General features: G+C 41.6%; 3 protein-coding genes across 4 annotated transcripts; 2 read left to right on the top strand and 1 right to left on the bottom strand.

The window, feature by feature from the left end:
• Nucleotides 1-3,715: 3,715 nt before the first annotated feature.
• On the top strand, nucleotides 3,716-5,764 carry LOC112264456 (CDGSH iron-sulfur domain-containing protein 3, mitochondrial-like). Its single transcript, XM_024441070.2, has 3 exons — nucleotides 3,716-4,056; nucleotides 4,373-4,489; nucleotides 4,711-5,764. Exons 1-3 carry the CDS (start codon nucleotides 3,967-3,969, stop codon nucleotides 4,894-4,896), a joined length of 393 nt encoding a protein of 130 aa, XP_024296838.1. The 5' UTR covers nucleotides 3,716-3,966; the 3' UTR covers nucleotides 4,897-5,764.
• A 378-nt stretch (nucleotides 5,765-6,142) lies between these two features.
• LOC112264444 (polycomb complex protein BMI-1-like) lies at nucleotides 6,143-12,036 on the bottom strand. The gene is made up of 9 exons (XM_024441059.2): nucleotides 11,892-12,036; nucleotides 11,061-11,188; nucleotides 10,803-10,899; nucleotides 10,626-10,681; nucleotides 8,730-8,868; nucleotides 8,262-8,298; nucleotides 7,922-8,020; nucleotides 7,609-7,689; nucleotides 6,143-7,438 (listed from the first exon to the last, which is right to left on the bottom strand). The coding sequence occupies exons 2-9, from the start codon at nucleotides 11,176-11,178 to the stop codon at nucleotides 7,064-7,066; spliced, it is 1,002 nt and encodes a 333-aa protein (XP_024296827.2). The 5' UTR covers nucleotides 11,179-11,188; nucleotides 11,892-12,036; the 3' UTR covers nucleotides 6,143-7,063.
• Nucleotides 12,037-12,562: 526 nt separating this feature from the next.
• On the top strand, nucleotides 12,563-23,649 carry LOC112264471 (phosphatidylinositol 5-phosphate 4-kinase type-2 beta). 2 transcript variants are annotated; one of them, XM_042302703.1, is made up of 11 exons: nucleotides 12,563-13,219; nucleotides 15,741-15,838; nucleotides 17,061-17,157; nucleotides 19,070-19,222; nucleotides 19,530-19,676; nucleotides 20,472-20,510; nucleotides 20,724-20,777; nucleotides 21,179-21,292; nucleotides 21,541-21,799; nucleotides 22,319-22,422; nucleotides 22,590-23,649. In XM_042302703.1, exons 1-11 carry the CDS (start codon nucleotides 13,076-13,078, stop codon nucleotides 22,668-22,670), a joined length of 1,290 nt encoding a protein of 429 aa, XP_042158637.1. In that variant the 5' UTR covers nucleotides 12,563-13,075; the 3' UTR covers nucleotides 22,671-23,649. The 2 variants fall into 2 exon arrangements, with proteins under 2 accessions (XP_042158637.1, XP_024296860.1); XM_024441092.2 differs by lacking the exon at nucleotides 20,724-20,777 and having other exon boundaries at nucleotides 12,565-13,219.
• The last annotated feature ends 328 nt before the right edge of the window (nucleotides 23,650-23,977 follow it).

Raw genomic sequence — 23,977 nt, 5'->3', positions numbered from 1 at the left:
TAGATAAAGGAAGGGCAACTGTTCAAAGAAAACCTGCATAGTCATTAGAGAACACACCTTATTCACCCATGGCACAGAACTGCCATTCATATGGTAGTGAATAGGAGGGGTGCGTCACTTGAGTGGGTTGAGTCACTGACGTGGTCTTCCTGTCTGGGTTGGGCCCCCCCTTGGGTTGTGCCGTGGTGGAGATCTTTGTGGGCTATACTCGGCCTTGTCTCAGGATGGTAAGTTGGTGGTTGAAGATATCCCTCTAGTGGTGTGGGGGCTGTGCTTTGGCAAAGTGGGTGGGGTTATATCCTGCCTGTTTGGCCCTGTCCGGGGGTATCATCGGACGGGGCCACAGTGTCTCCTGACCCCTCCTATTTCAGCCTCCAGTATTTATGCTGCTGTAGTTTATGTGTCGGGGGGCTAGGGTCAGTCTGTTATATCTGGAGTATTTCTCCTGTCTTATCCGGTGTCCTGTGTGAATTTAAGTATGCTCTCTCTAATTCCGTCTTTCTCTCTCTTTCTTTCTCTCTCTCGGAGGACCTGAGCCCTATGACCATGCCTCAGGACTACCTGGCATGATGACTGACTCATTGCTGTCCCCAGTCCACCTGGCCGTGCTGCTGCTCCAGTTTCAACAGCAGGAGCGGTAGAGATACTCTGAATGATCGGCTATGAAAAGCCAACTGACATTTACTCGAGGTGCTGACCTGTTGCGCCCTCGACAACTACTGTGATTATTATTATTTGACTATGCTGGTCATTTATGAACATTTGAACATCTTGGTCATGTTCTGTTATAATCTCCACCGGCACAGCCAGAAGAGGACTGGCCACCCCTCATAGCCTGTTTCCTCTCTAGGTTTCTTCCTAAGTTTTGGCCTTTCTAGGGAGTTTTTCCTAGCCACTGTGCTTCTACACCTGCATTGTTTGCTGTTTGTGGTTTTAGGCTGGGTTTCTGTACTTTGATATATCAGCTGATGTAAGAAGGGCTATATAAATACATTTAAAATTTTAAATTAGTGAAGCAGCATTGTGCCATCACATCTCAATCCTTAATGAAATAGTTAAAGCAAAGTTAAACAGTTATTTTGCAGGTCCACTGAAGAGGCTATTAAATTCCAAATGACATTATTTTAGTATGTTTTCGTGGTGCTGGGTTGGAACAAAAAAGATTGTCCACCATGGCAGGAGTTCCCAAACTTTTTAAATCAAGCCCCCCTTCCAGCATTGGGGAACATGCCGCGACCCCCCACCTATTTCTATCACAAGCACTGTTCATGACACAAACTGTGTTCAAACTCCTCTTTTTCAAGGAGAGAACTTTTTTTCTGCAATTCTACACATTTTGTCATGGGGTGCAGATAATTATTTTGCCATTTTAAAGCACATTTTCTTGTAATTCTATACATTTTGCCATTTCTAATGTGTATTCATCTAATATTGAGTGACTTGACCATTACTACAAAATCTTTGGACTAAAAAACCTAGCTTAAAAACATTAGCTGACATGGTCTAGTTGATCTAGACATTTCTGTTATAAATAACTCTCTAAGGTATGCAATGACTGACATGACATGAAGAATACTGATGATGCACTATCCAATTTCTAAATGTCACCTTGCGCATTCTACTATTACAACTTTCAAGAGTACATTTTTTATTTTTTATTATGGGGGCTGCTACAGTTTGGGAACCACTGCACCATGAGTTCTCAGTGCCAGGATCAACACTTCTGTCATACGACAAGCAATACTCTATTATTGTGTGAATAAACTGCTACTTCCTCAGATGCAGTGTTCCACTCAGATCAATAAGCCAGTCGTTACTGCCAAGAGGCCTTTCAGGGGGAAAGTGACTGGAGGCAAATGCTATGTCTGGTGTGCATGTGGACACAGCAAGAAACCGGTGAGTGTTAGGCATTGAATGTTCAAAGTAGAGTACTCTGGCATAAAATTCCTGCCTGTGCAGAACTCTAGCCTGTACCCTAGTTATTGATGAAAAAACAGGCCTGACTAACCTGATGTATAATGTCGGGGCCTGTCGGGCTCGGGTCGTGTAGCAGAGTTCTAGTTCAAGGTATTGAATGTAAAAAAATGAAAAAACTAAAGAAGGGTTAGAACTGAGGAGCCAAAATGTATGCAATATTAACCCTTTCCAATTCCAGCAGAGGTGATTTATGCCTATATGCTATTTTTAGGTCTTCTACATGAGAATAATGTTTCAGATTGTAATCTGTGCTATAATTTACAAATTAAATCAGTGAAACAATAGCTCTGACAGTCTCGCTACCTCTCTCTCTCTCTCTGACGCCCTTTCTCTGTCAGCCCTTCTGTGACGGTGCTCACAGGACTCAAGCACCCAGTATCTCTCCACCACACTTCACTCCCGAGAAGGACAGCACCCTTATGCTGTGTCCCTGTAAGCAAACCAAAAATGTACCTTACTGTGATGGCACACATTTCAAGGTCATCTTCTAGCATCTAGTCAGCTCAGTGGAAAAAAAGTGTTTAAAATGAATAACTTATTAAAAAATAAATAAAACATGTCATGAAGCTGCTAACTTCATTATACTGTACTGCCTATATCGATTGTTCATAAATCACTTGTTGACAAACATTTTATTATGATAAATGGATAAAGGCATTTATGTTTAGTCACTGTCCATAGGGTAATAAATAACAGCCTACTATTTCAATACACATTGTGTCATTCTTATTTTTTTTCCCTTAATTAAACCATGCATTATTTTGAGAAACAGTCAGGCAATGTAGATATTAAAAGAAAACAGTGACTTTTGGCCTACATAGAACAAAGCTCATGTTCATGTTCAAAGGAAATCATCAAGGAGCCTGAGCTCAAACTGGAGGCAAGACATGATGCAAGGATAGTGAAATAGGCCTACTGCAACAAATAAAATAAAAAATGTTGTATTCATATTTGTCTAACATGCTGGAGTCGGGCAAGTTCAAAATCATCATATAGCTGATATATGATGATCGTTATTAAACTAAGTTAATGTGTAAAAAAAAAAAATAGAACCAAAATGTGACTTCTGCTTTTAACCCAACCCCTCCGAAAAAAAACACAGGTTTTGGAGAGGTGCAGGGTGGCTGCCACACTGAACACTTGGGGGCTGTTGTTGTGAGGGTCAAGTGCCTTTCTCAGGGGCACAACAGCAGGCAAATGGCATCTAGGAATGTAATGCCAGCAACCAATTGTTGAAAGCTCACTTCCCGACAGATTTTTTTCAGTCGGACCTGAGATTCAAACTCGCAACCCTCCGGCCACTGGCTCACCTCTCTAACCGCCAGGCTACCTACCTTATGGAACTGGGCTGCTTCCTGGGCTTGCAACCTGGACTCTGGGGTATATGTAACATAGTAAACGTAATCCGGGATACTCAATTAGTATACATGACATTTCGTATGGTATGTATTAATTTTCAGATATCCATAATCCATTGTGTATGATACTTTCCGGATTACAATTCTTATAATATGTTACAAATTTGTTAAACGTTTGATATGTTACGAATTCCAATTTGTTGTAGCTAATGTTAGCTAGGTGGCAACCTAGCTAGGCTTGGAGTTAGGGTCAAGGTTATGAGTTAGGTTAAAGGGTTAAACTAATGCACTTTTCACCCGGTGAAACTCTTTCCAACGGGGTAACCTGGGCCAGATAATCGAATCCCCTCAATGCTGCGCATCTTGGTTGGAGAGAAGCGCATGCAGCGGCTCACGTGACTAATTCCCGGAAGCCACCTCTACATGACCAGCCGTTAGCTACACAAAGTCTCCGCTCGTCCTTATCTCAAGTGAAGCTAACGTTGGTTGTTGATGCCATTTTCATTTTGTTGCTAATTGTCTGTCACTAATATGAATACGTTGAATTTGAAGGCTTTATTTATAAATAACAATATACAGACCACAGAGTAGCAGCCGCAGGCTACTTAATAGCACGCACCCACAACCAAATATGAACACGATCATGTCAGACAGAGTGCGCAAATTAGTTTCTGCAACCTTGATACAACCTTGGACATGGCCGATTATTACTGCCCCAAAGGTAAGCAAACGATTAAAGTCTCAAGGAATAAGTTTCACATGGTTAACAACAAAACACAATCTATCTTGTGCATGTAAACAAGTTGTCTTTGGTTGCAACGGCAGCCTGCATTCAAATGGTGGGTTACAATGTTGTGAGGTGAGGATTTACTCCTACTCTATAGCATTGGGAGGAAGTGATTTATTGTTATCTGCCGTCATATAATTTTCCATTTTCTTGTTTGCTGACCACACACAGGCATTTGTAGGATGCATTCACAGAATTTGCATATTAGAAATCAGTTTTGCTACCCTAAATCTGAAACTTATCGTTACAGGTCCAGCTCTCCAGTCTATCCAGTGAGCCTGTCATCGCTTCCAAAAAGCCTTTCAAGGTGGAGCTTGTAGGGGGAAAGCGTTACTCATGGTGCACTTGTGGACACAGCAAGAAACAGGTGAGGGCACTACAATCATGCTTTACATTGGTCACCATGCGCCCATCACTCTACTTTCAATGAAACAGGTTAATTGAACTCTGTCATGTGGAATTGGATCAGATTTGATTTAGCATACCAACGCAGCAGATTATTCAGTGACACAGAATCTAGCAGCAGTAACTAATTTAGAATTTGAGGTCCTCAAACGCTGTCGTGTTTCTCCCATCTTTCTGTCTTAGCCTTTCTGTGATGGAACCCACAAGACTAAAGCCCAGGGCCTGATGCCTCTGCGCTTCATCCCTGAGAAGGACTCCAAAGCTTGGCTGTGTGGCTGCAAGTACACCGCTAACCCACCATACTGCGATGGCACTCACAAGCAGGAATTCATCCAGTCTGCCCTGCTCCCAGAGAACTCTGACTCCTGAATGGCTAGGCGCTGAATATGTTTTTGTCCAATTCACTGAGCTGTGGGTCCTCTGAGTTCTGGTCCTGGAGATGTAGGACCAGAATCACTGGTTCAGAAAGTAGCTCTGCACTTGGGTGATTGATGGCAAACAGATGACTTATGTACATATCTGACATACTGTGACATGCTTAGATCTGATGTGAAAAGATCTGTGATTGGTCAAAAGACTGATTAGTGGAAAAAATATCAGAATTGGGCTACATGTCTAAACGCAGCGTTAGGAACCCCATTATAATATAATGGGAAACTCTGGGCTTAGCACTAGCTTTGAACAAATCTCCCATTGTCGTCCATACAAGATTTGCATGATATAAGAGCTCTGTGAACAACTCAATTAAGGATTCATCCTATGATAGGCAATCTGCAAAGTGATACTTGTTATGGGGCAATTCCATGATAACAGAATGATGCTGAGATTTCACTTTAAAATGTAAAAACCAATGGTTAAAGTTAATCAAACCATTCAACTTTATGCACAATGGCTAGTTTTAACAATTTCCACAAAAAAACATTTACTTGAAGAGTGCAGATGCAAAGTTAGGTAACAATCAGTTTCTCATTCTTTGCAATCATTGGTTTGTGTTTGGCATACATTTTAAAGTGAACAATCATTATGTTACCGTGGAATTGCCCTGTGTGTGGTATGCACTGGTGCTTCTGTAAATTGTGATGAAACAGATATTTAGAATTTTAATGCTCCGCTAATGATACGCACAAGTATTGTGATAGAACACTAAATCATAGGCTTTCTATAAGATGAATTGTTTAAGATGTATTATTCCCTCCATGGTGTATTCTGTCTGTTGAAATTAAAATGATCAAATACATTTTTTACTTTCTCTTAATTACGGTCACATTTTGCCATGCTATAAACTGTTTTGTATGTCACTTATGAAGAAATGCAATGGTTCAACCTAAAACATCCTCTGCATTGAAGTCATGAAAATCCACAGATTCTTTGGAGAGCACAGTTGCCATGGATCCCAACTTAAAATCAAGTTAAGTTAAACATTTCTAAATAGCAGCATAATGATAATACATGCTTTAAAGCTCTGCTACTCATGAAATGTTGATTGCAATTTCAGATTTCTATGTATTAAAGGTCCAAGTGGAGACTAATCACAAGAGCACTGGCAAGTTCTGATATTTGAACTACTCGAGAACATAACTCAAAAACTAATCAGAATGGGACACTGAACTCAAAACCAAGTAAGTAAACTTTTTAATGACCTAAACATGCACATATGGCTGATATTTTAGAATAATATCATTGAATGGTCAAAATATACATTGAGGGAATGTCAAAAGTGTATGAAAATACAACATGGTGTACATGGTCAGATATACAATTCCCTTTGAGCTAATTTCTCTGTAAGTAGAACGGGTACCAGTATGTAATGTTGAAAAACATGTACGGTAAGCTACGTTTTTTCAGACAATTGTAGTGCTGCTTGGGGCTTGATAAATAATGGCTTTCTAATGTCAAAGCACAGGGAAGTTCAGTACTCGTATACTGTGATCTGCATTTCAAAGAAAGTGCATCAAACGTTTCGTACATATCTATTGTCCTTGGTGATTGGGGCCATTACCAGTAGAAAGTACTGCATCTATCTACATACACCAGAGTTATTATATACAGTATGACTGACGGCAAGAAGACATCTTGCTTTTTTATTTCTAGTTCATATTTATATATATGGACATTGGCTTTGCAATGCCATTCAGCATTTTGTCAAAATTGATATTTTAAAGCCAAATTAATTCTGAAGAATTGGGGGAAGGAATCGTTGAACCGACTGCATATTATACAGTTACAAAACAATTACAATATCCTGTATAAAAGATACTCTATATACATGACCAGGTATGCACGAATGCTCACATTGGATACATATTGTACATTTTGTATGTATGTTTTACTCTAACACACAGTCACACACACACACATTGAAATTAAATGTCTATTTGGCTGCACTTGACAGTCTTTTTGCTGATCACAATCGCCCTCTCTCTTAGTACTCTCTTGGCAGATTTTCTCCTTGTCTGTCCATTGGTCCATTGAGGGGCTACTCCGACATTTTGGGGCAATTCCGTTCCACTCTCCATGTTTCTGGGATGTATTAGATTTAGGTTGGTGGTGGTACAGCCCCTTTGTCCCCTCCCCTAGTCTCAGTCGCCGCTCCATTGCTTTTGCCGTTGACATTCACCTTGCGGGCGTTGCTCCCTGACTTGGAGGCTAGAGGGAGCCGTTGAGTACCGTTGGGTCCTGTGGTACCGCTGGGGCTCTGAAGGGTAGAGGGTTGGCCTCGGAGGGCAGGGCTGGGCAGGGTGGAGGCTCTGGGGGCCTGACCAGCCGGGCTCAGGGCCTTGTCGCTGTGGGAGTCGCTCTCAGAGGTGGGGCTTGTGTTGACACCGTCGGAGTGAGCCTGGGCGGCACCTTGGGACAGCCGTCGACGCTTCCGGGTGGGCTTGACCCAGTACTGCAGGGGGAGGGGGCCATTCTGCAAAGAGTCACAGAGAGAAGATGAGAACTCTCCAGACACGTGAAAGATCACTCAGATCCTAGGACCTAGCAACGTAGATGTTTAGTGAAGTTGGGATTAGGGTTGGAAGTGACAACTGAAGCTTGGTCAGTGTTGTTGTTATAGCCAGTGTGTCAGTTGGCACTTACACGTCGCCAAGAATACATGTAGGCAATATCCATCAGTGTGTAGTAGTCCTTTAAGGGCTCATCAGCGTACAGCACTTCAATCTGTCAAGGTAGAGAGCACTATTACACATTAATAGCACACAAGTCCAAGAGAAGGGTGTGAATTATAAGTATGAAGTATGGGGCTAGTCCACCTAAGTGAAAGCATGCATGATCTACTGTATAGGAATGCAGCTTGTCACTAAAATACAGTATTGCGACAAAGCCGTTGTTGGTGTATGCTATGGCTATCTATGGAGTTGTGAGGCGGTTCTGTGCAGCCTGTAGGAATTACCCGTAAGGTGTTTGGAATGTCCATCTTGCTACGCAGGAACTTGGCTAAGTGCAGGACGGTCATGGCTGCCGGGCATTGCAGGAAGCGTTTGCTGTTGGTCTGAAAATGAAGTGAACAGTACGTGTGGTTAGAACCGATTTTATAACTAGAGGGTAAGGGCAGGACATAATAAGGTTAGAAAAATGTGGTCTTATATGGCTCAGTTGGTAGACCATGGCGCTTGCAATGTACGCACGCATGACAGTCGTTTTTAAATTAAATGTATTATCATTTAGATAGTGTGGGTGACAAATTTACATCAGCATTTATTGGGTTAGCATTTTATGGTTGAATCACTCACATTGTCTCCTTCTGTATTCATAGGTTGTGTGTCACTTCTATAAGAAAATGGAAAAACAGCATGGGTTAAGATGAGCATAGCTTTGTTTTGAAATGCTTTTTCCCCAGCTTTCTGTTAAACTTATTAGCATGTAGAGATACAGCCCTATTATAACACATTTGGTCTGTTCTACAGGAAACAGCCCTATTATAACACATTTGGTCTGTTCTACAGGAAACAGCCCTATTATAACACATTTGGTCTGTTCTACAGGAAACAGCCCTATTATAACACATTTGGTCTGTTCTACAGGAAACAGCCCTATTATAACACATTTGGTCTGTTCTACAGGAAACAGCCCTATTATAACACATTTGGTCTGTTCTACAGGAAACAGCCCTATTATAACACATTTGGTCTGTTCTACAGGAAACATCCTATCTAATTGGTTGCATGAAAAAGACAGAGATCACACATTCTAGAACTTACTTGTTCTTCTCATGGAACTGAATGGAGAGACTGATGATTTCATCTTCTGCAATAATAGTTGGCTCCTCCACCACTTCTCCTGGCTCCAGGTGTTGGTTTTCCTGGTTTGTGTAGAAGTCCCGCCTTCGTTTCATCTCATCTGATGTAAACAAAAAGTCAGAGTGAAAAAGACGTTGGCATATGTCCGCTTTTAATTATGAAAAGGGGGCAACTGTTCACGGGCTCAAACAGGCTTATTGTACTGTAATTAGCACTAAATATGCTCCTTGTAAAATACTGCAATGTACACTGAACACAAATATAAATGCAACATGTAAAGTCCCATTTTTCATGAGCTGAAATAAAATATAAAAAATGTCCCATACGCACAAAAAACATTTCTCTCAAATTGTGCACCCACATTTGTTTACATCCCTGTTAGTGAGTATTTCTCATTTGCCAAGATACTAGACAGGTGTGACATATCAAGAAGCAGATTAAACACCATGATCATTACACAGGTGCACCTTGTGCTGGGGACAATTAAAGGCCACAACACAATGCTACAAATGTCTCAAGTTTTGATGGAGCGTGCAATTGGCATGCTGACTGCAGGAATGTCCAACAGAGCTGTTACCAGATAATTTAATGTTAATTTCTCTACCATAAGCCACCTCATACGTTGTTTTAGAGAATTTGGAAGTACATCCAACAGATTACAACCCCTCACTTTTGGTTATTTGAAAATGAAATAATCTAAGAAATATTGCCATTTTTAAAACAAATCTTAAAGTTGGTTGTAATTTCAGTTTAATCCACCAGAAAAGACTGAACAAATATTACAACAAATATACTAACCGATAAAATAAAAATGGAGTTGAAAACAGTATAATCTTTGTAAAAATATATCATAAATAGGACTGGTGGAGTCACACTAGCAGCTAACAAAAATATATGGAAAGGTCTGCTCTATCCAAAATTACAACCAACTAATTGCAGCATTACCACAAAAAATGGAAGAGGCAAGAGGATGGGGGAAAAACCTGTGTCGGCCCTGCATTAAAGACCATAATTGGTTAAAGGAAATTGTGATAAAAAAGTATCCCCGTTTCATTTAAGGATCAGAAAATTGATAGCTGTGCCATACAGATTGCAAAATAGTTGTGAAGAGATTAGGGATGTACTGATTCCATTGCACATTGCTTAAAAACAGATACACAAATGACAGCGAAAGTTAAATTAAAATTATTATACACAATTATATATACACATATACACACACACACACAGAGAGTACAAGTCAAAAGTTTGGACACACCTACTCATTACAACATAGAATAATAGTGAACTATGAAATAACACATATGGAATCATGTAGTAACCAAAAAAGTGTTAAACAAATCAACATCTATTTTATATTTGAGATTCCTCAAAGTAGCCACCTTTTTGCCTTGATGACAGCTGTGTTTGTGTGTATATATATATATATATAAAAATAGGTTTTTGGAAATGATGCAGACAATTACATAGATTGTGGCTTCTATCAATCTTCAATATTAAAGCTGATCTACCCCCTAAAAAAGGACATCCAACCGGCCTTACAACCGCAGATCATGAGTAACCACGCCAGCCCCAAGACCTTCATATCTGACTTCTTCAACCTGGGGGGTGCTGAGGAGTATTTCTGGCTTTAATAAAAGCCCTTTTTTGGGAAAAAACTCATTCGGATTGGCTCGGCGGGCCTGTGCCCCTGCCCAGTCATGTGAAATTCATAGATTAGGACCTAATGAATTTATTTAAATTGACTGATTTCCTTCTATGAACTGTAACTCAGTAAAATCTTTGAAATAGTTTGCGTTGATATTTTTTGTTCAGTATTTGTATAGAAAACCCCTTACTCAAGAGATATGGTCTTACCTTTGAATAATCCAGGCACCAGCTTGTATACAATGTCCTGTAGAGTCTTGTCTGACCTGAGAAAGGATATGCAGATGATAAAGCCACTTACTAAAGATAAGACCATGTTGGTTGCACTTATAGACAGATAATAACATAAGTACTCCGAGTTAGACGTGTGCGCGCAATGTGACTAACCTGATGCTGAGCTGTGGACATGTCTTGTGTACTTGCACATCACATCTGGGGCAGAACTTGTTGGTTTCCAGGAAGGCAACAATGCACGTCTTGCAGACTGAAGTAAGACAGACAGACTTAAAGCAGGTGACTTACTGTAGGACTTTTTATGAAAAGAAAATGCATTGTAAATCTACATTCCTTTTCTACATCAGTTTATATGCCATATAGTCTAGCCCATATGCATTTAGAATAATGCAGTGGCCTTAGGAATCTTACATGAGTGCAAGCACTCCACGATGGTTGTGGCATCAATGAAGTAGCCCACACACAGTGGGCATATCAGGTTAGGATTCAGCTCTGTGATTTTTAGCCGACTGGGTTGCATTTTATCCATCTGGAAGGATCTGCAAAAAGAACAACCATCAGCCAAAGAATGACTGATTATTTATTGGGTAGCAAGATTTGAACCACTAAAGTACATGACACATTTAGTGACCTTTTTCTGCTGTTGTTGACATGTTTTCAAACACAAAGCCTACACATACAAAATGTGTACTGACATATTGATGTGGTCCACGGATATTGTCTATAATAATATGGATCACTTTTTTTGTTAGAAGCAGTTATGCTTCTTGTAATGGACCAGTGTCATAGCTACTACATAGAATGGCTACTAGTGTATGACCATTTATTTTGTAATTATTTCCAGCCTGGTTGTTTTTTTTATATATTACCCATCCACCAATCTAACAAAATACGTTTGGAACTGCTGTAGTCTAGACCCGACTACCCCAGTGGGGCCTCCTGTGCACGGTGAGGCACGTACCCCAAACCCCGAGAAGACCCACAATGAGCCCCTCCTGTACCAGTGGGTTCTTATGCATTATAGAAAAATCTAATAAAAACTATGTAAAGACAAACGAAAAATAAGCTTAGATGGATAGTGGGAAACAAAGCAGCCATCTTAAATTCAGTGACAGGACTGGATATGAGAAACGAACAAGAGAGAATCCAAACATAACACCGAGTACCTCAGTTTGTGAGTTGATGTACCTGTGCATCGCATTATGCGAATAAAAACAATTGATGCCTTTCTTTGCTTCCTACCTGATTTGACATGAAAAACACCAGTACCGCCCGACGTGGATACAGGTAAATTATTTTGAGTCGGTTAACGTTAGATTTTGCAGCAGCGCCAGAAAATGGCTTTTTTTCCCCCACATAGTCAGAGGACCGCCCATTGTGGTCACGTGATATTATTTCCAGTCCCTGCCGCCTGCCATATACGATGTATTTGCTACATAAAAAAATAAAAATACAACTGTCGCTGATAAGTCGCTAAAACACCCACTCCCCCTATACATTAACCACATTTGTTCATGAAGGAGTCATTGCATGCATCTTCTTTTTGACAACCAATCCCTAGACGGAAAACCACGCCCCCTAGACAATGCTCCTCTAGAGAGCATCCTGAAGTTTTCACTACAGACCATTGACCATATTATTGGATTTATTGTAGGATGTTGCGGGTCAATTTGACTGTAAAAAGTGCAAGCTTCATAGCCATAGGCCTACACATGAAATGTATGCCTTTTCTGCTTCATCACCATTCAATTAGAATGAGACATTTACTCTGAAATCCTGATATATGATTTATAGTATTCATTTTGCCATCAGCAGCTTTTACAAATACAGAGATTTACTGACCAAAATGTCGCTGCACTTTCAAGGTACCAACTACAGTACGCGCTTCTACTCTCTGCCTCTTGGGGGCGCACTTCGCTTTGCGACGTTCAGTCTAGACGCCATCTTGAGGAGACCCCAAAACTGGTGACAACAATCTCAGGCGCATCATAATGGGATTACTAACCTCTAAATAAAATCACCTCAAATCGTTGTGGGTAGCAAACGACACCAGAAAGGAGAGGAGTCGTCCACCAATAGTGTATTACTTATCAAAGAAGACTGCGGCTTAGCTAAAGGCAACCTTGCCTGTAGCTAGATGGCCGGCTAACAATCTATGCCAGAAACTGGTCTGTGTGCCGCTCCGGACTGAAACCGTGTGGCCTGCTCGGGAGGAAGGGTGGTGACCGCGCAACATGCAATCCCGTTAATTTACTACAGAATCTAATTTGATTCAAAGACCCTGCAAATCGGATAGCGGATACGACAATGCATGTATAGATATCACGCTCTTACTGCAAATTTCGTTGTCTGGAGTGATAAGACCCAGCTAGCCTGCTTGATTACAGTGCTGTCTTGCGTTGCCTAAATTATTCCCAACAGGAGACATGTCATCCAACTGTACCAGCGTTGCGCCGGTGAGCGCTAGCAAAACGAAGACGAAAAAGAAACATTTTATAGGACAGAAAGTGAAATTATTCCGTGCAAGTGAGCCTATTCTCAGCGTTTTAATGTGGGGTGTCAACCATACGGTAAATGTATTTTTGTTCATGTTCCCAAGCTAGCTTGTTTGTCTATGTGGTGTTTTGACTAGCTAACGGTAACGCGATAGTTAGCCAGCTGCTTGATTGACAAAAGCCCATTTTAGAACTCATCCATCGTCTGTAGTGTATGGGTGGTTAGCCAGGTACTTAGTCTGATGCTCAGGTGAAAGTTTTTAACCCTTCATTCACCATCCTCCCTGGTCAGGAATATAAATGTAGCAACAATCTAGGTATTTGGTGTGCCAGTCGCGTGCGCTTTAAAAAATGTGCAGCAAATAGCTGCGACGTTTAACATAAACATTTCACATTACCCCGCGCAATTTGCAGGCATTATTTGGCACAAGCTGCATAACGTGTTCTGTGGGATGTGTGGTGGTCTGAAGTGAGCTAGTTAGTTGGTTAGGAGAGGAGGTCGTGAGCACTGCTCCAACCTAAGCATTCATTATGTCTAGCGCAGGCCAGAGAGGGGTGTGACTGTTGGAGAGCAGCAGGTTGCATTGAGCCTCAACCGCAGCCTGCCTGCCTATTGTTTTACAGGCATCAATGAATGAGAAAGCGGCAACTCTAACATTTTGCATATTCTAGCCTATATTCCTGATTGAATGTGGTTTAGTGTGAAGTACACATTCGAACACTTAACCATAAAAATAATAGGTTCACAGTCTAATTTGAGTGGGAGAAGGATGGACAGTTTCTTCAACACATCCTAAAAGACACTTTATTGATACTGTTTTTCACCAAATGCATCAAGTTTCTCACTCAAATGAATGCTGCGATCACCAAATGGATTGCAGAGAGCTTCAAGGCTCCATTTTTGTGGCCAGCAGTAGTAGGCGAACACACCCCCTTCCCTGCTTGACTGACACCTCCAGATCAATATCTCTGGCATGAATATGATGCCCCAGGCTTGCAGTTTTTATTCGCTTCATTCACCATTTGAATAACAGTGCTGATGCATAATTTCACTTCCAATGTTTGCATGCATTTCAATATGTTGCCTACACTAACATGTACATTACATCTTGCAGGTACTATTGTCTGTAATTATTCTTGATTTCCCCCTCTATTTGCTGTGTTTTTAGTGAGGCTATTTTCTGTATATTTCAATACCTTATATAAGAAAGATAAGGATAAATATAGACTATAGTCAAACGGACAGTTATTGTATGGAGAAGACAATGGCATTTAATTAACCAATTTGCATATTTAGTGAAGCTGTAATAATCATCCTGTGACGCATTCTGCAACAATCATCATGGACCAAGTTCAGTGTGTGGTGGATGCTGGGTGTAGATTCAAGGTGTAGGCGGCAGGCTAATTTAGGCGATTGCAAGAAAGACGTCAAAGAGCCTTCTCCTCAAGGCTCTCATAACCTTAGTCATAACCACAATATATTTCACCTTGGTAGTCAGTCGTAACATTGTTCTGCTCGTCACGAATCTGAATGAATTCAGTTCCAAGCTAAGCTTTTGCTCAGAGAAGACCTTTGTCAGTCGGAGCATATAGCCAAATACAGATTTAATTGAAACTCCCTTCAAAAACTGATTCAGTCTTGATGGTAGATAATGCCAGCCTTACAGGCTTTCCAACACCGGGAACAGCCTACATCTTCAAATCTGATATGAGCCTTCGTCATACTTAAAATAAAATCTGCCATTTAGCAGACACTTATATCTTCGGCGACTTACAGTCATGCGTGCATACATTTTACGGATGGGTGGTCCCAGGAATCGAACCCACTACCCTGCCTTTACAAGCGCTGTGCTCTACCAACTGAGCGACAACGGACCACCTTCTTCAAACTTTTTGTGTAGGTTGACTAGACATAATCCAACATATAGTCAGGATATCGATTGTCTGCCTGCTGAAGGCATTAAGCTATGCCTCTAATGACAAATAAATGTGATACCTTTGAAGGACACACTATCTACCAGAGCCTAACCTGTGGGCATGTTAGACAGTGATTCCTCATAGCATGTCAGACAGTTGAATGAGAGTCTATCCCTTGAAGCAGCAGCTCTATGAGAGGCGACTAGGCTATGTCCTGCATATTCCATACAATACGATGTGTTTGTGTTCCATATGCTATTATTTTCCCACCTCAAGATAACTTTTCAAATATCTCCCCAATTTTAGCCATGTCTGCATCTCCTGGATGTGTTCTTGTCTCCTTTTTTCTTTGAAGTGTTTTTTCACGTTCCCTCCCTGCCACTCCTCTTACTGTCTGGAGTTTATACATCTATGGAGAAGGCTCGCTCGGGGAATCAGTCTGTTCCTTACAGTGAATCTGTCTCGGTAGATAAGATCAACAATGTGACAAGGGGACTCAGCCAGAGAGCACTGCTGTCAGTTCACTTTGGTCCAAAGTGAATGATTGTCAGTAAATAGACACTGGTTCACTGCAGTTTGGTCTGGTGTGGGGATTAGTGTGTTGACCTCCTCTTCCCTGCTCTACCATTCTATTCTGATCTTCTGATCTCCTGCTCTTTCTATCTCCCCTCTGTTTCAGATCAACGAGTTAAGTAACGTTCCTGTACCAGTAATGCTGATGCCTGATGATTTTAAAGCCTACAGTAAGATCAAAGTGGACAACCACCTATTTAACAAGTAGGTATCCTGAGTTCTAACTTTGCAACCTGCCATACCATATTACTGCACACCATATTACTGCCCATATAAACTCAAACAAGAGGCCAATTTAGCTGCATTGTTTAGAAATATACAGTACAGACCTGAAGTCTGTTAACACTATGTTATGCTACTGATTAGGAGAGAAAAGGTCTTGGCTTGGTTGGTCCAATGGTCTATGACGTGGTTAAATCACTAGCAAGATCAAGCTCCTCTATCACCTGTAATATAACTCACCATGGGTCTAGCGATCCCCACTACACTGGAGTTGTAGTCAGAACATTAATTCAACACTTAACTGAGCAGCTTTGCAATGCAAATCATCCTCGTAGTGAAGCACCTCTAGTATGCTGGTCAAGAGCTTCTCACATTTCCATTATCTAGTCCAGTGGGTTCCTCCGATGACATCAACACTCTGCTAATGGACTAACTATAGAATTAGAATACTAGAATGGACATGAACCTTCATATGATGGGATAACAGTCAGGCATTTGGGTCAGGGAGTTGGTCAACCATGATTTGCCAGTGCTGTGATGAGATATTGTGTAAAGTAATGCATTTGAAGAATTTAGCTAGCCAGACAGTTTTAGAGGAATGATTCCATACATTTTTCAAACGAACTGCCAATATGCCAACATTTCATTCAAACGATGCAATCAATCCACAGCCATAAACTGGCTGAAATCAGTTGATGATAGGACTTAGACAAGTTGTAATGCAACAAGTACTTATATTGTGTCATGTAATAGCACTCCAAGAAAACAACACAAATTGGTCTGTTAAAAATAATTGTCTGTTTACATATATTTTAGAAGCTATTTTTACCGAAAATTTGTTTAAAAGCCGGATGATCTGTATGATTATATGACTATTTTAGGTTGGTAATAATTATATTACACATCTTCTGATATATCACATTCCTTACTTTGATTTTCCTGCGTAAGTAAAATCAAGATTATGCCTCTGGCGATCTCCACTACGCCACACTACACTGATGTTGTTGTCAGAACATTAATTCAAAACTTAACTGAGCATCTTTGCAATGCAAATCATCCTCATAGTGAAGCACCTCTAGTATAATACCTCTAGTATTTCCGTTATCTAGTCCAATGATTCCTCAGATGACATCAACACTCTGAATGCTAATGGGCTAACACACTCTTCTATATTAACACTCTTCAATACTTTTGTATCTCTCAGAGAAAACCTGCCCAGCCGCTTTAAATTCAAAGAGTACTGCCCTATGGTGTTCCGCAACCTGCGGGAGAGGTTCTGCATCGATGACCAGGATTACCAGGTAAAATATGGTCTCCTGTGTGGAGATGTCTAAGGGGAAGAATGTAGGATGGGTTAACAGTAGTGAACTGAAAGACAGAATGAGGATAGACGTTTGCATGGCACGGCTCAGTAATGTCAAACGGGTAGAGGACAATTAAGGAGAGTGCAGATCAGAGTACCAGAGGGAACTCCCTGTTGTTCCCTGCCCAGTTTGACTCATAGCAGATGTCAATTCTTCCCTCAGCCCAATGTAGTAAGGCTTTATCAGCATTTCATCCCTCAGCCCAATGTAGTCATGCTTTATCAGCATTTCATCCCTCAGCCCAATGTAGTAAGGCTTTATCGGCATTTCATCCCTCAGCTCAATGTAGTCAGGCTTTATCAGCATTTCATCCCTCAGCCCAATGTAGTCAGGCTTTATCAGCATTTCATCCCTCAGCCCAATGTAGTCAGGCTTTATCGGCATTTCATCCCTCAGCCCAATGTAGTCAGGCTTTATCAGCATTTCATCCCTCGCCCAATGTAGTCAGGCTTTATCAGTATTTCATCCCTCAGCCCAATGTAGTCAGGCTTTATCGGCATTTCATCCCTCAGCCCAATGTAGTAAGGCTTTATCAGCATTTCATCCCTCAGCTCAATGTAGTCAGGCTTTATCAGCATTTCATCCCTCAGCTCAATGTAGTCAGGCTTTATCAGCATTTCATCCCTCAGCCCAATGTAGTCAGGCTTTATCAGCATTTCATCCCTCAGCCCAATGTAGTCAGGCTTTATCAGCATTTCATCCCTCAGCCCAATGTAGTCAGGCTTTATCAGCATTTCATCCCTCAGCTCAATGTAGTCAGGCTTTATCAGCATTTCATCCCTCAGCCCAATGTAGTCAGGCTTTATCAGCATTTCATCCCTCAGCCCAATGTAGTCAGGCTTTATCAGCATTTCATCCCTCAGCCCAATGTAGTCAGGCTTTATCAGCATTTCATCCCTCAGCCCAATGTAGTCAGGCTTTATCAGCATTTCATCCCTCAGCCCAATGTAGTCAGGCTTTATCAGCATTTCATCCCTCAGCCCAATGTAGTCAGGCTTTATCAGCATTTCATCCCTCAGCCCAATGTAGTCAGGCTTTATCAGCATTTCATCCCTCAGCCCAATGTAGTCAGGCTTTATCAGCATTTCATCCCTCAGCCCAATGTAGTCAGGCTTTATCAGCATTTCATCCCTCAGCCCAATGTAGTCAGGCTTTATCAGCATTTCATCCCTCAGCCCAATGTAGTCAGGCTTTATCAGCATTTCATCCCTCAGCCCAATGTAGTCAGGCTTTATCAGTATTTCATCCCTCAGCCCAATGTAGTCAGGCTTTATCAGCATTTCATCCCTCAGCTCAATGTAGTCAGGCTTTATCAGCATTTCATCCCTCAGCCCAATGTAGTCAGGCTTTATCAGCATTTCATCCCTCAGCCCAATGTAGTCAGGCTTTATCAGTATTTCATCCCTCAGCCCAATGTAGTCAGGCTTTATCAGCATTTCATCCCTCAGCCCAATGTAGTCAGGCTTTATCAGCATTTCATCCCTCAGCCCAATGTAGTCAGGCTTTATCAGCATTTCATCCCTCAGCCCAATGTAGTCAGGCTTTATCAGTATTTCATCCCTCAGCCCAATGTAGTCAGGCTTTATCAGCATTTCATCCCTCAGCCCAATGTAGTCATTACATTAAGTTCAACTAACTTGGTAGCCTTGCTGACTGGATCGCTATGTGAAGTGTTTTTTGTTTAGCTTGGAATAGCTCTATGTAAATGAAATCCATTGATCCATTACTAACTCGTGAAATAATTATGAAACATTCTTTACAGAGGGCTTTTCATTCATGTCAAAGCCTCAATTTTCTGCTCTGTATGTCTCTCTCCCCCGGGCTCCCTCCTGTGGTGGATCATCATCAGAACTCTCTGACGAGGAGCGCCCCGCTGAACAGCGACTCCCAGGGGCGCTTTGGCAACCGCTTCCTGTCCAGCTACGACCACCGCTTCGTCATCAAGACGGTGTCCAGCGAAGACATCGCCGAGATGCACAACATCCTCAAGAAGTACCACCAGGTGGGAGAGTTACCACATACACAAATATAACACGTTTGAATTTTTAAAATATATTTTCTGTACAAACATACACCCTCTTAATACATGTTGAAGGGAGCATGTTGGCTTAAAATATTGAGAACCTTTCAATGTGGTGCTGAAGAAATATCGGTGAATTGTTCCATTTGGTGGGACTATCCTTTTGAAATAGCTAACAATTTATGCCGACTTCATTACTGGAGCTCTCTCCCTGTTTCCTTTACATTACTCATTCCTGTTCTTCTTTCCCCTCTCTCTCTCTCTCCTTTCCTCCATTGGGTGTCTCCAGTTCATAGTGGAGTGTCATGGCAGCACTCTGCTCCCCCAGTTCCTGGGCATGTATCGGCTAACAGTGGACGGGGTTGAGACGTACATGGTGGTCACCCGTAATGTATTCAGCCACCGTCTCACCGTGCACCGCAAGTACGACCTGAAGGTAGGTGTCGATGTGCACACTAGCTTGGAGGGAACCAACTGGGAGAACACTTACTGGTAGTACACTAACTTCAGTAGGGCACTAGGAGCACACTTACAGTTGTAACACTGTTAGTGCTCATTGGGCTAAGGGCATTTGTAACAAGCTCAATGCATAGGGTGCTTGCAGAGTATTCCGGTTCCCAGTAGAACTTGAGCCTCCAGACTATTTTCTGCTCCAGTGGTTGTGATGTATTCTTTTTTTATTACATTTTTATTGAACCTTTATTTAACTAGACAAGTCGGTGAAAACAAATTCTTATTTACAATGATGGCCTACCCCCGGCCAAACCCGGACAACGCTGGGCCGATTGTGCTCCCCCTATGGGACTCCCAATCACGGCCGGATGTGATACCGCCTGGAATCGAACCAGAGACTGTAGTGACGAGATGCAGTGCCTTAGACCGCTGCACCACTCTGGAGCATCTAGAAGGGGAAATGGTTAAGAATGCTGCTCTTGTGGAAAAGCTCAGCAAATCGGTCTCTTTGTGCACGGGCAACAACACTGAGAACAGAGGTGTGACGGCGTGCATGCCTATTGGCTCTCAGAACACCGTTCCCCGTACAACAAACAACTCTGTCGCTGCCAGGCATTCTCAGGGGGAAACAGTTCTGCTTTCTGAAATATGACAATGTTATAACCATAATGTCAAGTCCAGGAGAAACAAAGGGGGAACAAAGATGCAACGAATGTCTGTCTCTAACTCTGCATTCCGTTACATCTCTGTGAATTATCTTTTTTTCCTTCTCATTCAGGGTTCCACAGTCTCAAGGGAAGCCAGTGACAAAGAGAAGGTGTGTTCTTTTACATATATACGATGATGAGAGGAGTGTTGGGGTACAATGACAGCACCCCAAAAATAACTGGATCGTGCTAAAAAAAAGCATCAAACTAACCAGCTAAAAACAAAACTCATTTACAGATCAAAATACTTTTTAGAAAAGTACGGAAATACTGTTTTTTCCATCTAATGATAATGAAGCACAAATTAAATAACATATCCACAGTTGGGCCATGTCCGACTGCTGTCTATGCTGCGCAGAGGGGGAAGTCAAAAGGGGGTGAGTGTAGTCCATGTGGAATAGTTAGCTGTGTGTGCTCTAGTAGTATCCACCATGTGAGTTACATTACCCGCTCTGAAACCTAGAAGTAGTTATTTCCCTTCCTGGTTACGTCTTTTGTAGAGCGGTGCGTAAATACTGCTTTGTGAGTGCTGAGTTGTTGTTGGGAACAGAAGGTTGCTGGTTCACACCCAGTGAGGGACGGACAGAACCTGGTGAAGCCAATGTCACTGGTCGTACTGCGGACCTCGCGCTCGAGAAACCCAACGTCTTAAACCATTACACCGAGAGGAAATACCTGAAATGGTTGTTTTTCCTAAAAAGTCAATCCTAAATCAAGACCTCTGTCATTTGTGCCAATCTCAGAATATTTTGATTCTAATTTCTATCACTCTGCTCAGGCCAAGGAACTCCCCACTTTTAAGGACAACGACTTTCTGAACGAGGGCCAGAAGCTACAGATAGGAGATGACAACAAGAAGTACTTCTTGGAGAAACTAAAGCGCGACGTAGAGGTAGGAGACGTCTCACAGCTGCTCGATTTGATGTTTTTATTATCATTACAGTCATTGTGAAAATGTCCGTAAATGGACTTCTGCACATTATGTTTGGTTTCTAGTCCTTTCAACCAGTTTCACCTGTGAACAACGACATGACTTTAGGTTGACAAATAGAAAAAGAATAGTGAGTTTAATGTCCTCCAAATTTCCCAAAAGAACATTTGTTACAATATCTGACATCTTTCTCCTGTTTGTGTACATAGTTCCTGGCCACTCTAAAGATCATGGACTACAGTCTACTGGTGGGGATCCATGATGTAGACCGGGCAGAGCAGGAGGAGATGGAGGTGGAGGCAGGAGGAGAGGAGGAGGAGTACGAGAACGATGGGATGGGAGGAGCACTCACTGGCTCCTTCGGCACCCCTCCAGACAGCCCTGGGAACCCCCTCAACTTTGGCGGGTTCTTTGGACCTGGCGAGTTCGACCCCTCCGTGGACGTCTACGCAATCAAGAGCAACGACAGTAAGAGACTGTCTTTCTTGAGTTGTCAAGTGATTTTTCTATGCAATTATGCTATATTTGTGCTACTCTCTATCTCCAGTGCCTTCAGAAAGTATTCACACCTGGACTTTTTCCACATTTTGTTGTGTTACAGCCTGAATTTAAAATTGATTACATTTTTGATTTTGTCACTGGCCTGCACACAAATGCCCCATAATGTCGAAGTGGACTTGTGTTTTTCTAAATGTTTACATGTTAATACAAAATTGAAATCTGAAATGCCTCGCAAAGAAGGGCACCTATTGTAAATTAGATATTTCATTTTCAATACTTAGCAAAAAACATGTTTTCACTTTGTCATTATGGGCTATTGTGTGTAGATGGGTAAGCAACCAGGAAATGCTGGAGCAATTTCTGTATAGTGCATCTTTAATTCACATTGAACATTAAACTAATTTTAGAACAGACATCATGGGACTGCCCAGTGAAAGTAATACTTGCTATTTATACTCTCATGCACTGTCTTGCTCCTTGTGGTAGGTGCTGTGAAGAAAGAAGTGTACTTCATGGCTATCATCGACATCCTCACACACTACGATGCTAAGAAAAAAGCTGCACATGCTGCCAAAACTGTGAAACATGGGGTGAGTAATGGACTACCTTTGACCAAACATGAAGCCAAGTGATTAGGCTGCAAAGATGCTAGATCATATAGTAGTTTCAAGGAGAAGATGTGTTATTAAATATAAATTGTAGTTGTATGTTCCTAATGTGCATGTGTTTACACTGAACTCTGTTCTCCCTCCTTCAGGCTGGGGCAGAGATCTCCACGGTAAACCCAGAGCAGTACTCCAAAAGATTCTTTGAGTTCATGTCCAACATCCTGTCATAGAATCATCTCTCCTATCCCAGCCAATCACATCCTGTCATCAGCCACACCCACCCCTCTCTCACTCCTCCTGCCCCTCCCACCTGATTTAGCCCCACCCCTTACCCTCCCACTCTGGGGATGACAGACTGAAAGGATGCACAGACGAGGAGCCTGTTACATTGACCCACAGAGAGGGGGCGCCGGACTTTTTCTTTTTTTTTTAAAGCAACGCGTCTCTTCTCCACCCCCATGTCCCCCTGCCCAGCCTACCACCTCAATCTGAGCGCTCGACAAGGAAGGCTTGTGAAACAGAGTTCAATAGGATATTTGAGACCCTCCCCCTTTCTGCCTTCCCCACCACCTTATACTAGTCCTCACGCCAGCACGGGAACTGTCTCACTAATGCCTTGAAAGAGTGTCAGCTTCAGCAGTAGGAGTCTGTTTAGTACCGTCTGTTCATTTCCGTTCGTTATTATTTTCAGACACACACAAACCTCTCACAGACACAGAAGAGGTCAGATCGCATGAATCTTTTGACCGAACTCTGCCTCCTTGACTTGTCAGGAGATCTGCAGCCGACAGTATCAAAATTGGAAATGCAGGAGATTAATAAGGGTTTTACGTAAATAAATGCAATATCAAAATGCATGGCTGAAATGTACATGACTCTGCCAGTTAGTTGAAATGTCAAACCACTGAATTTAGCATCTGAGCATTATGACTAAAAAAGAAAAAAACATAAGTGTCTGAATGTTACGTTGCCATATTGTTCTGAAAACTTTTGACATTTTAACCATGAACTTGGTTGGTAAAGGAAAATCCACATAAAAAAGGGGAATACTAAAGCAAATACTTGTTTTATTACCATATGAATCATTTTTATATCTCGTTTACATTAATGTAGCATTTGTGTTTGTATACAGTATTGTTTTGTAACAGACATTAGATCAGAAAAGTTACTTGAAAAGGATTCATTACATATTAAAAGGGAGTTATTGTTTTTTTTCCTGAATTTAATTCATTTTCTCACCTTTGACTAACAAAGATCATTCTTTTGCGTTTTGTAGCGATGGTTTTAAATTAGGTTATTATAATGACTTATTCCGAGGCGAGAGACAAGTGTCAATAGCTGTTTAGCCGCTCAATTAATTCAAATTAGTCCCTGGAGACTGTTCTCACAAGGTTACTGAATTAGGCTCCTGGCTATCTTTCCGTTTTATTAAGTCACCACAGCACGGATAATCCACACAATTATCAATCTGATAAATCTGGCATTTAACAAAGTTAAGCCCTCATCTTTCATTACTTGCTCACAAACAACATACCAG

This window comes from Oncorhynchus tshawytscha, linkage group LG02 (genome assembly GCF_018296145.1).
Source record: "Oncorhynchus tshawytscha isolate Ot180627B linkage group LG02, Otsh_v2.0, whole genome shotgun sequence".
NCBI classification, from domain to species: Eukaryota; Metazoa; Chordata; class Actinopteri; order Salmoniformes; family Salmonidae; genus Oncorhynchus; species Oncorhynchus tshawytscha.
The sequence above is the reverse complement of the archived record's forward strand: the minus strand, read 5'-3'. Positions and strand labels throughout refer to the sequence as shown.

Bases quoted from the DNA above. Each gene is read 5' to 3' on its own strand.
- LOC112264456 (XM_024441070.2), top strand. From the start codon at position 3,967: ATGAACACGATCATGTCAGACAGAGTGCGCAAATTAGTTTCTGCAACC. The intron at 4,057-4,372 runs GTAAGCAAACGA...TTATCGTTACAG, and splicing joins CGATTATTACTGCCCCAAAG to GTCCAGCTCTCCAGTCTATC. The intron at 4,490-4,710 runs GTGAGGGCACTA...TTTCTGTCTTAG, and splicing joins GTGGACACAGCAAGAAACAG to CCTTTCTGTGATGGAACCCA.
- LOC112264444 (XM_024441059.2), bottom strand. From the start codon at position 11,178: ATGGATAAAATGCAACCCAGTCGGCTAAAAATCACAGAGCTGAATCCT. The intron at 10,900-11,060 runs GTAAGATTCCTA...GTCTTACTTCAG, and splicing joins CGTGGAGTGCTTGCACTCAT to TCTGCAAGACGTGCATTGTT. The intron at 8,869-10,625 runs GTAAGACCATAT...TGTTTACATCAG, and splicing joins GGTGCCTGGATTATTCAAAG to ATGAGATGAAACGAAGGCGG.
- LOC112264471 (XM_042302703.1), top strand. From the start codon at position 13,076: ATGTCATCCAACTGTACCAGCGTTGCGCCGGTGAGCGCTAGCAAAACG. The intron at 20,511-20,723 runs GTGTGTTCTTTT...ACATATCCACAG, and splicing joins AAGCCAGTGACAAAGAGAAG to TTGGGCCATGTCCGACTGCT. The intron at 21,293-21,540 runs GTAGGAGACGTC...TTGTGTACATAG, and splicing joins AACTAAAGCGCGACGTAGAG to TTCCTGGCCACTCTAAAGAT.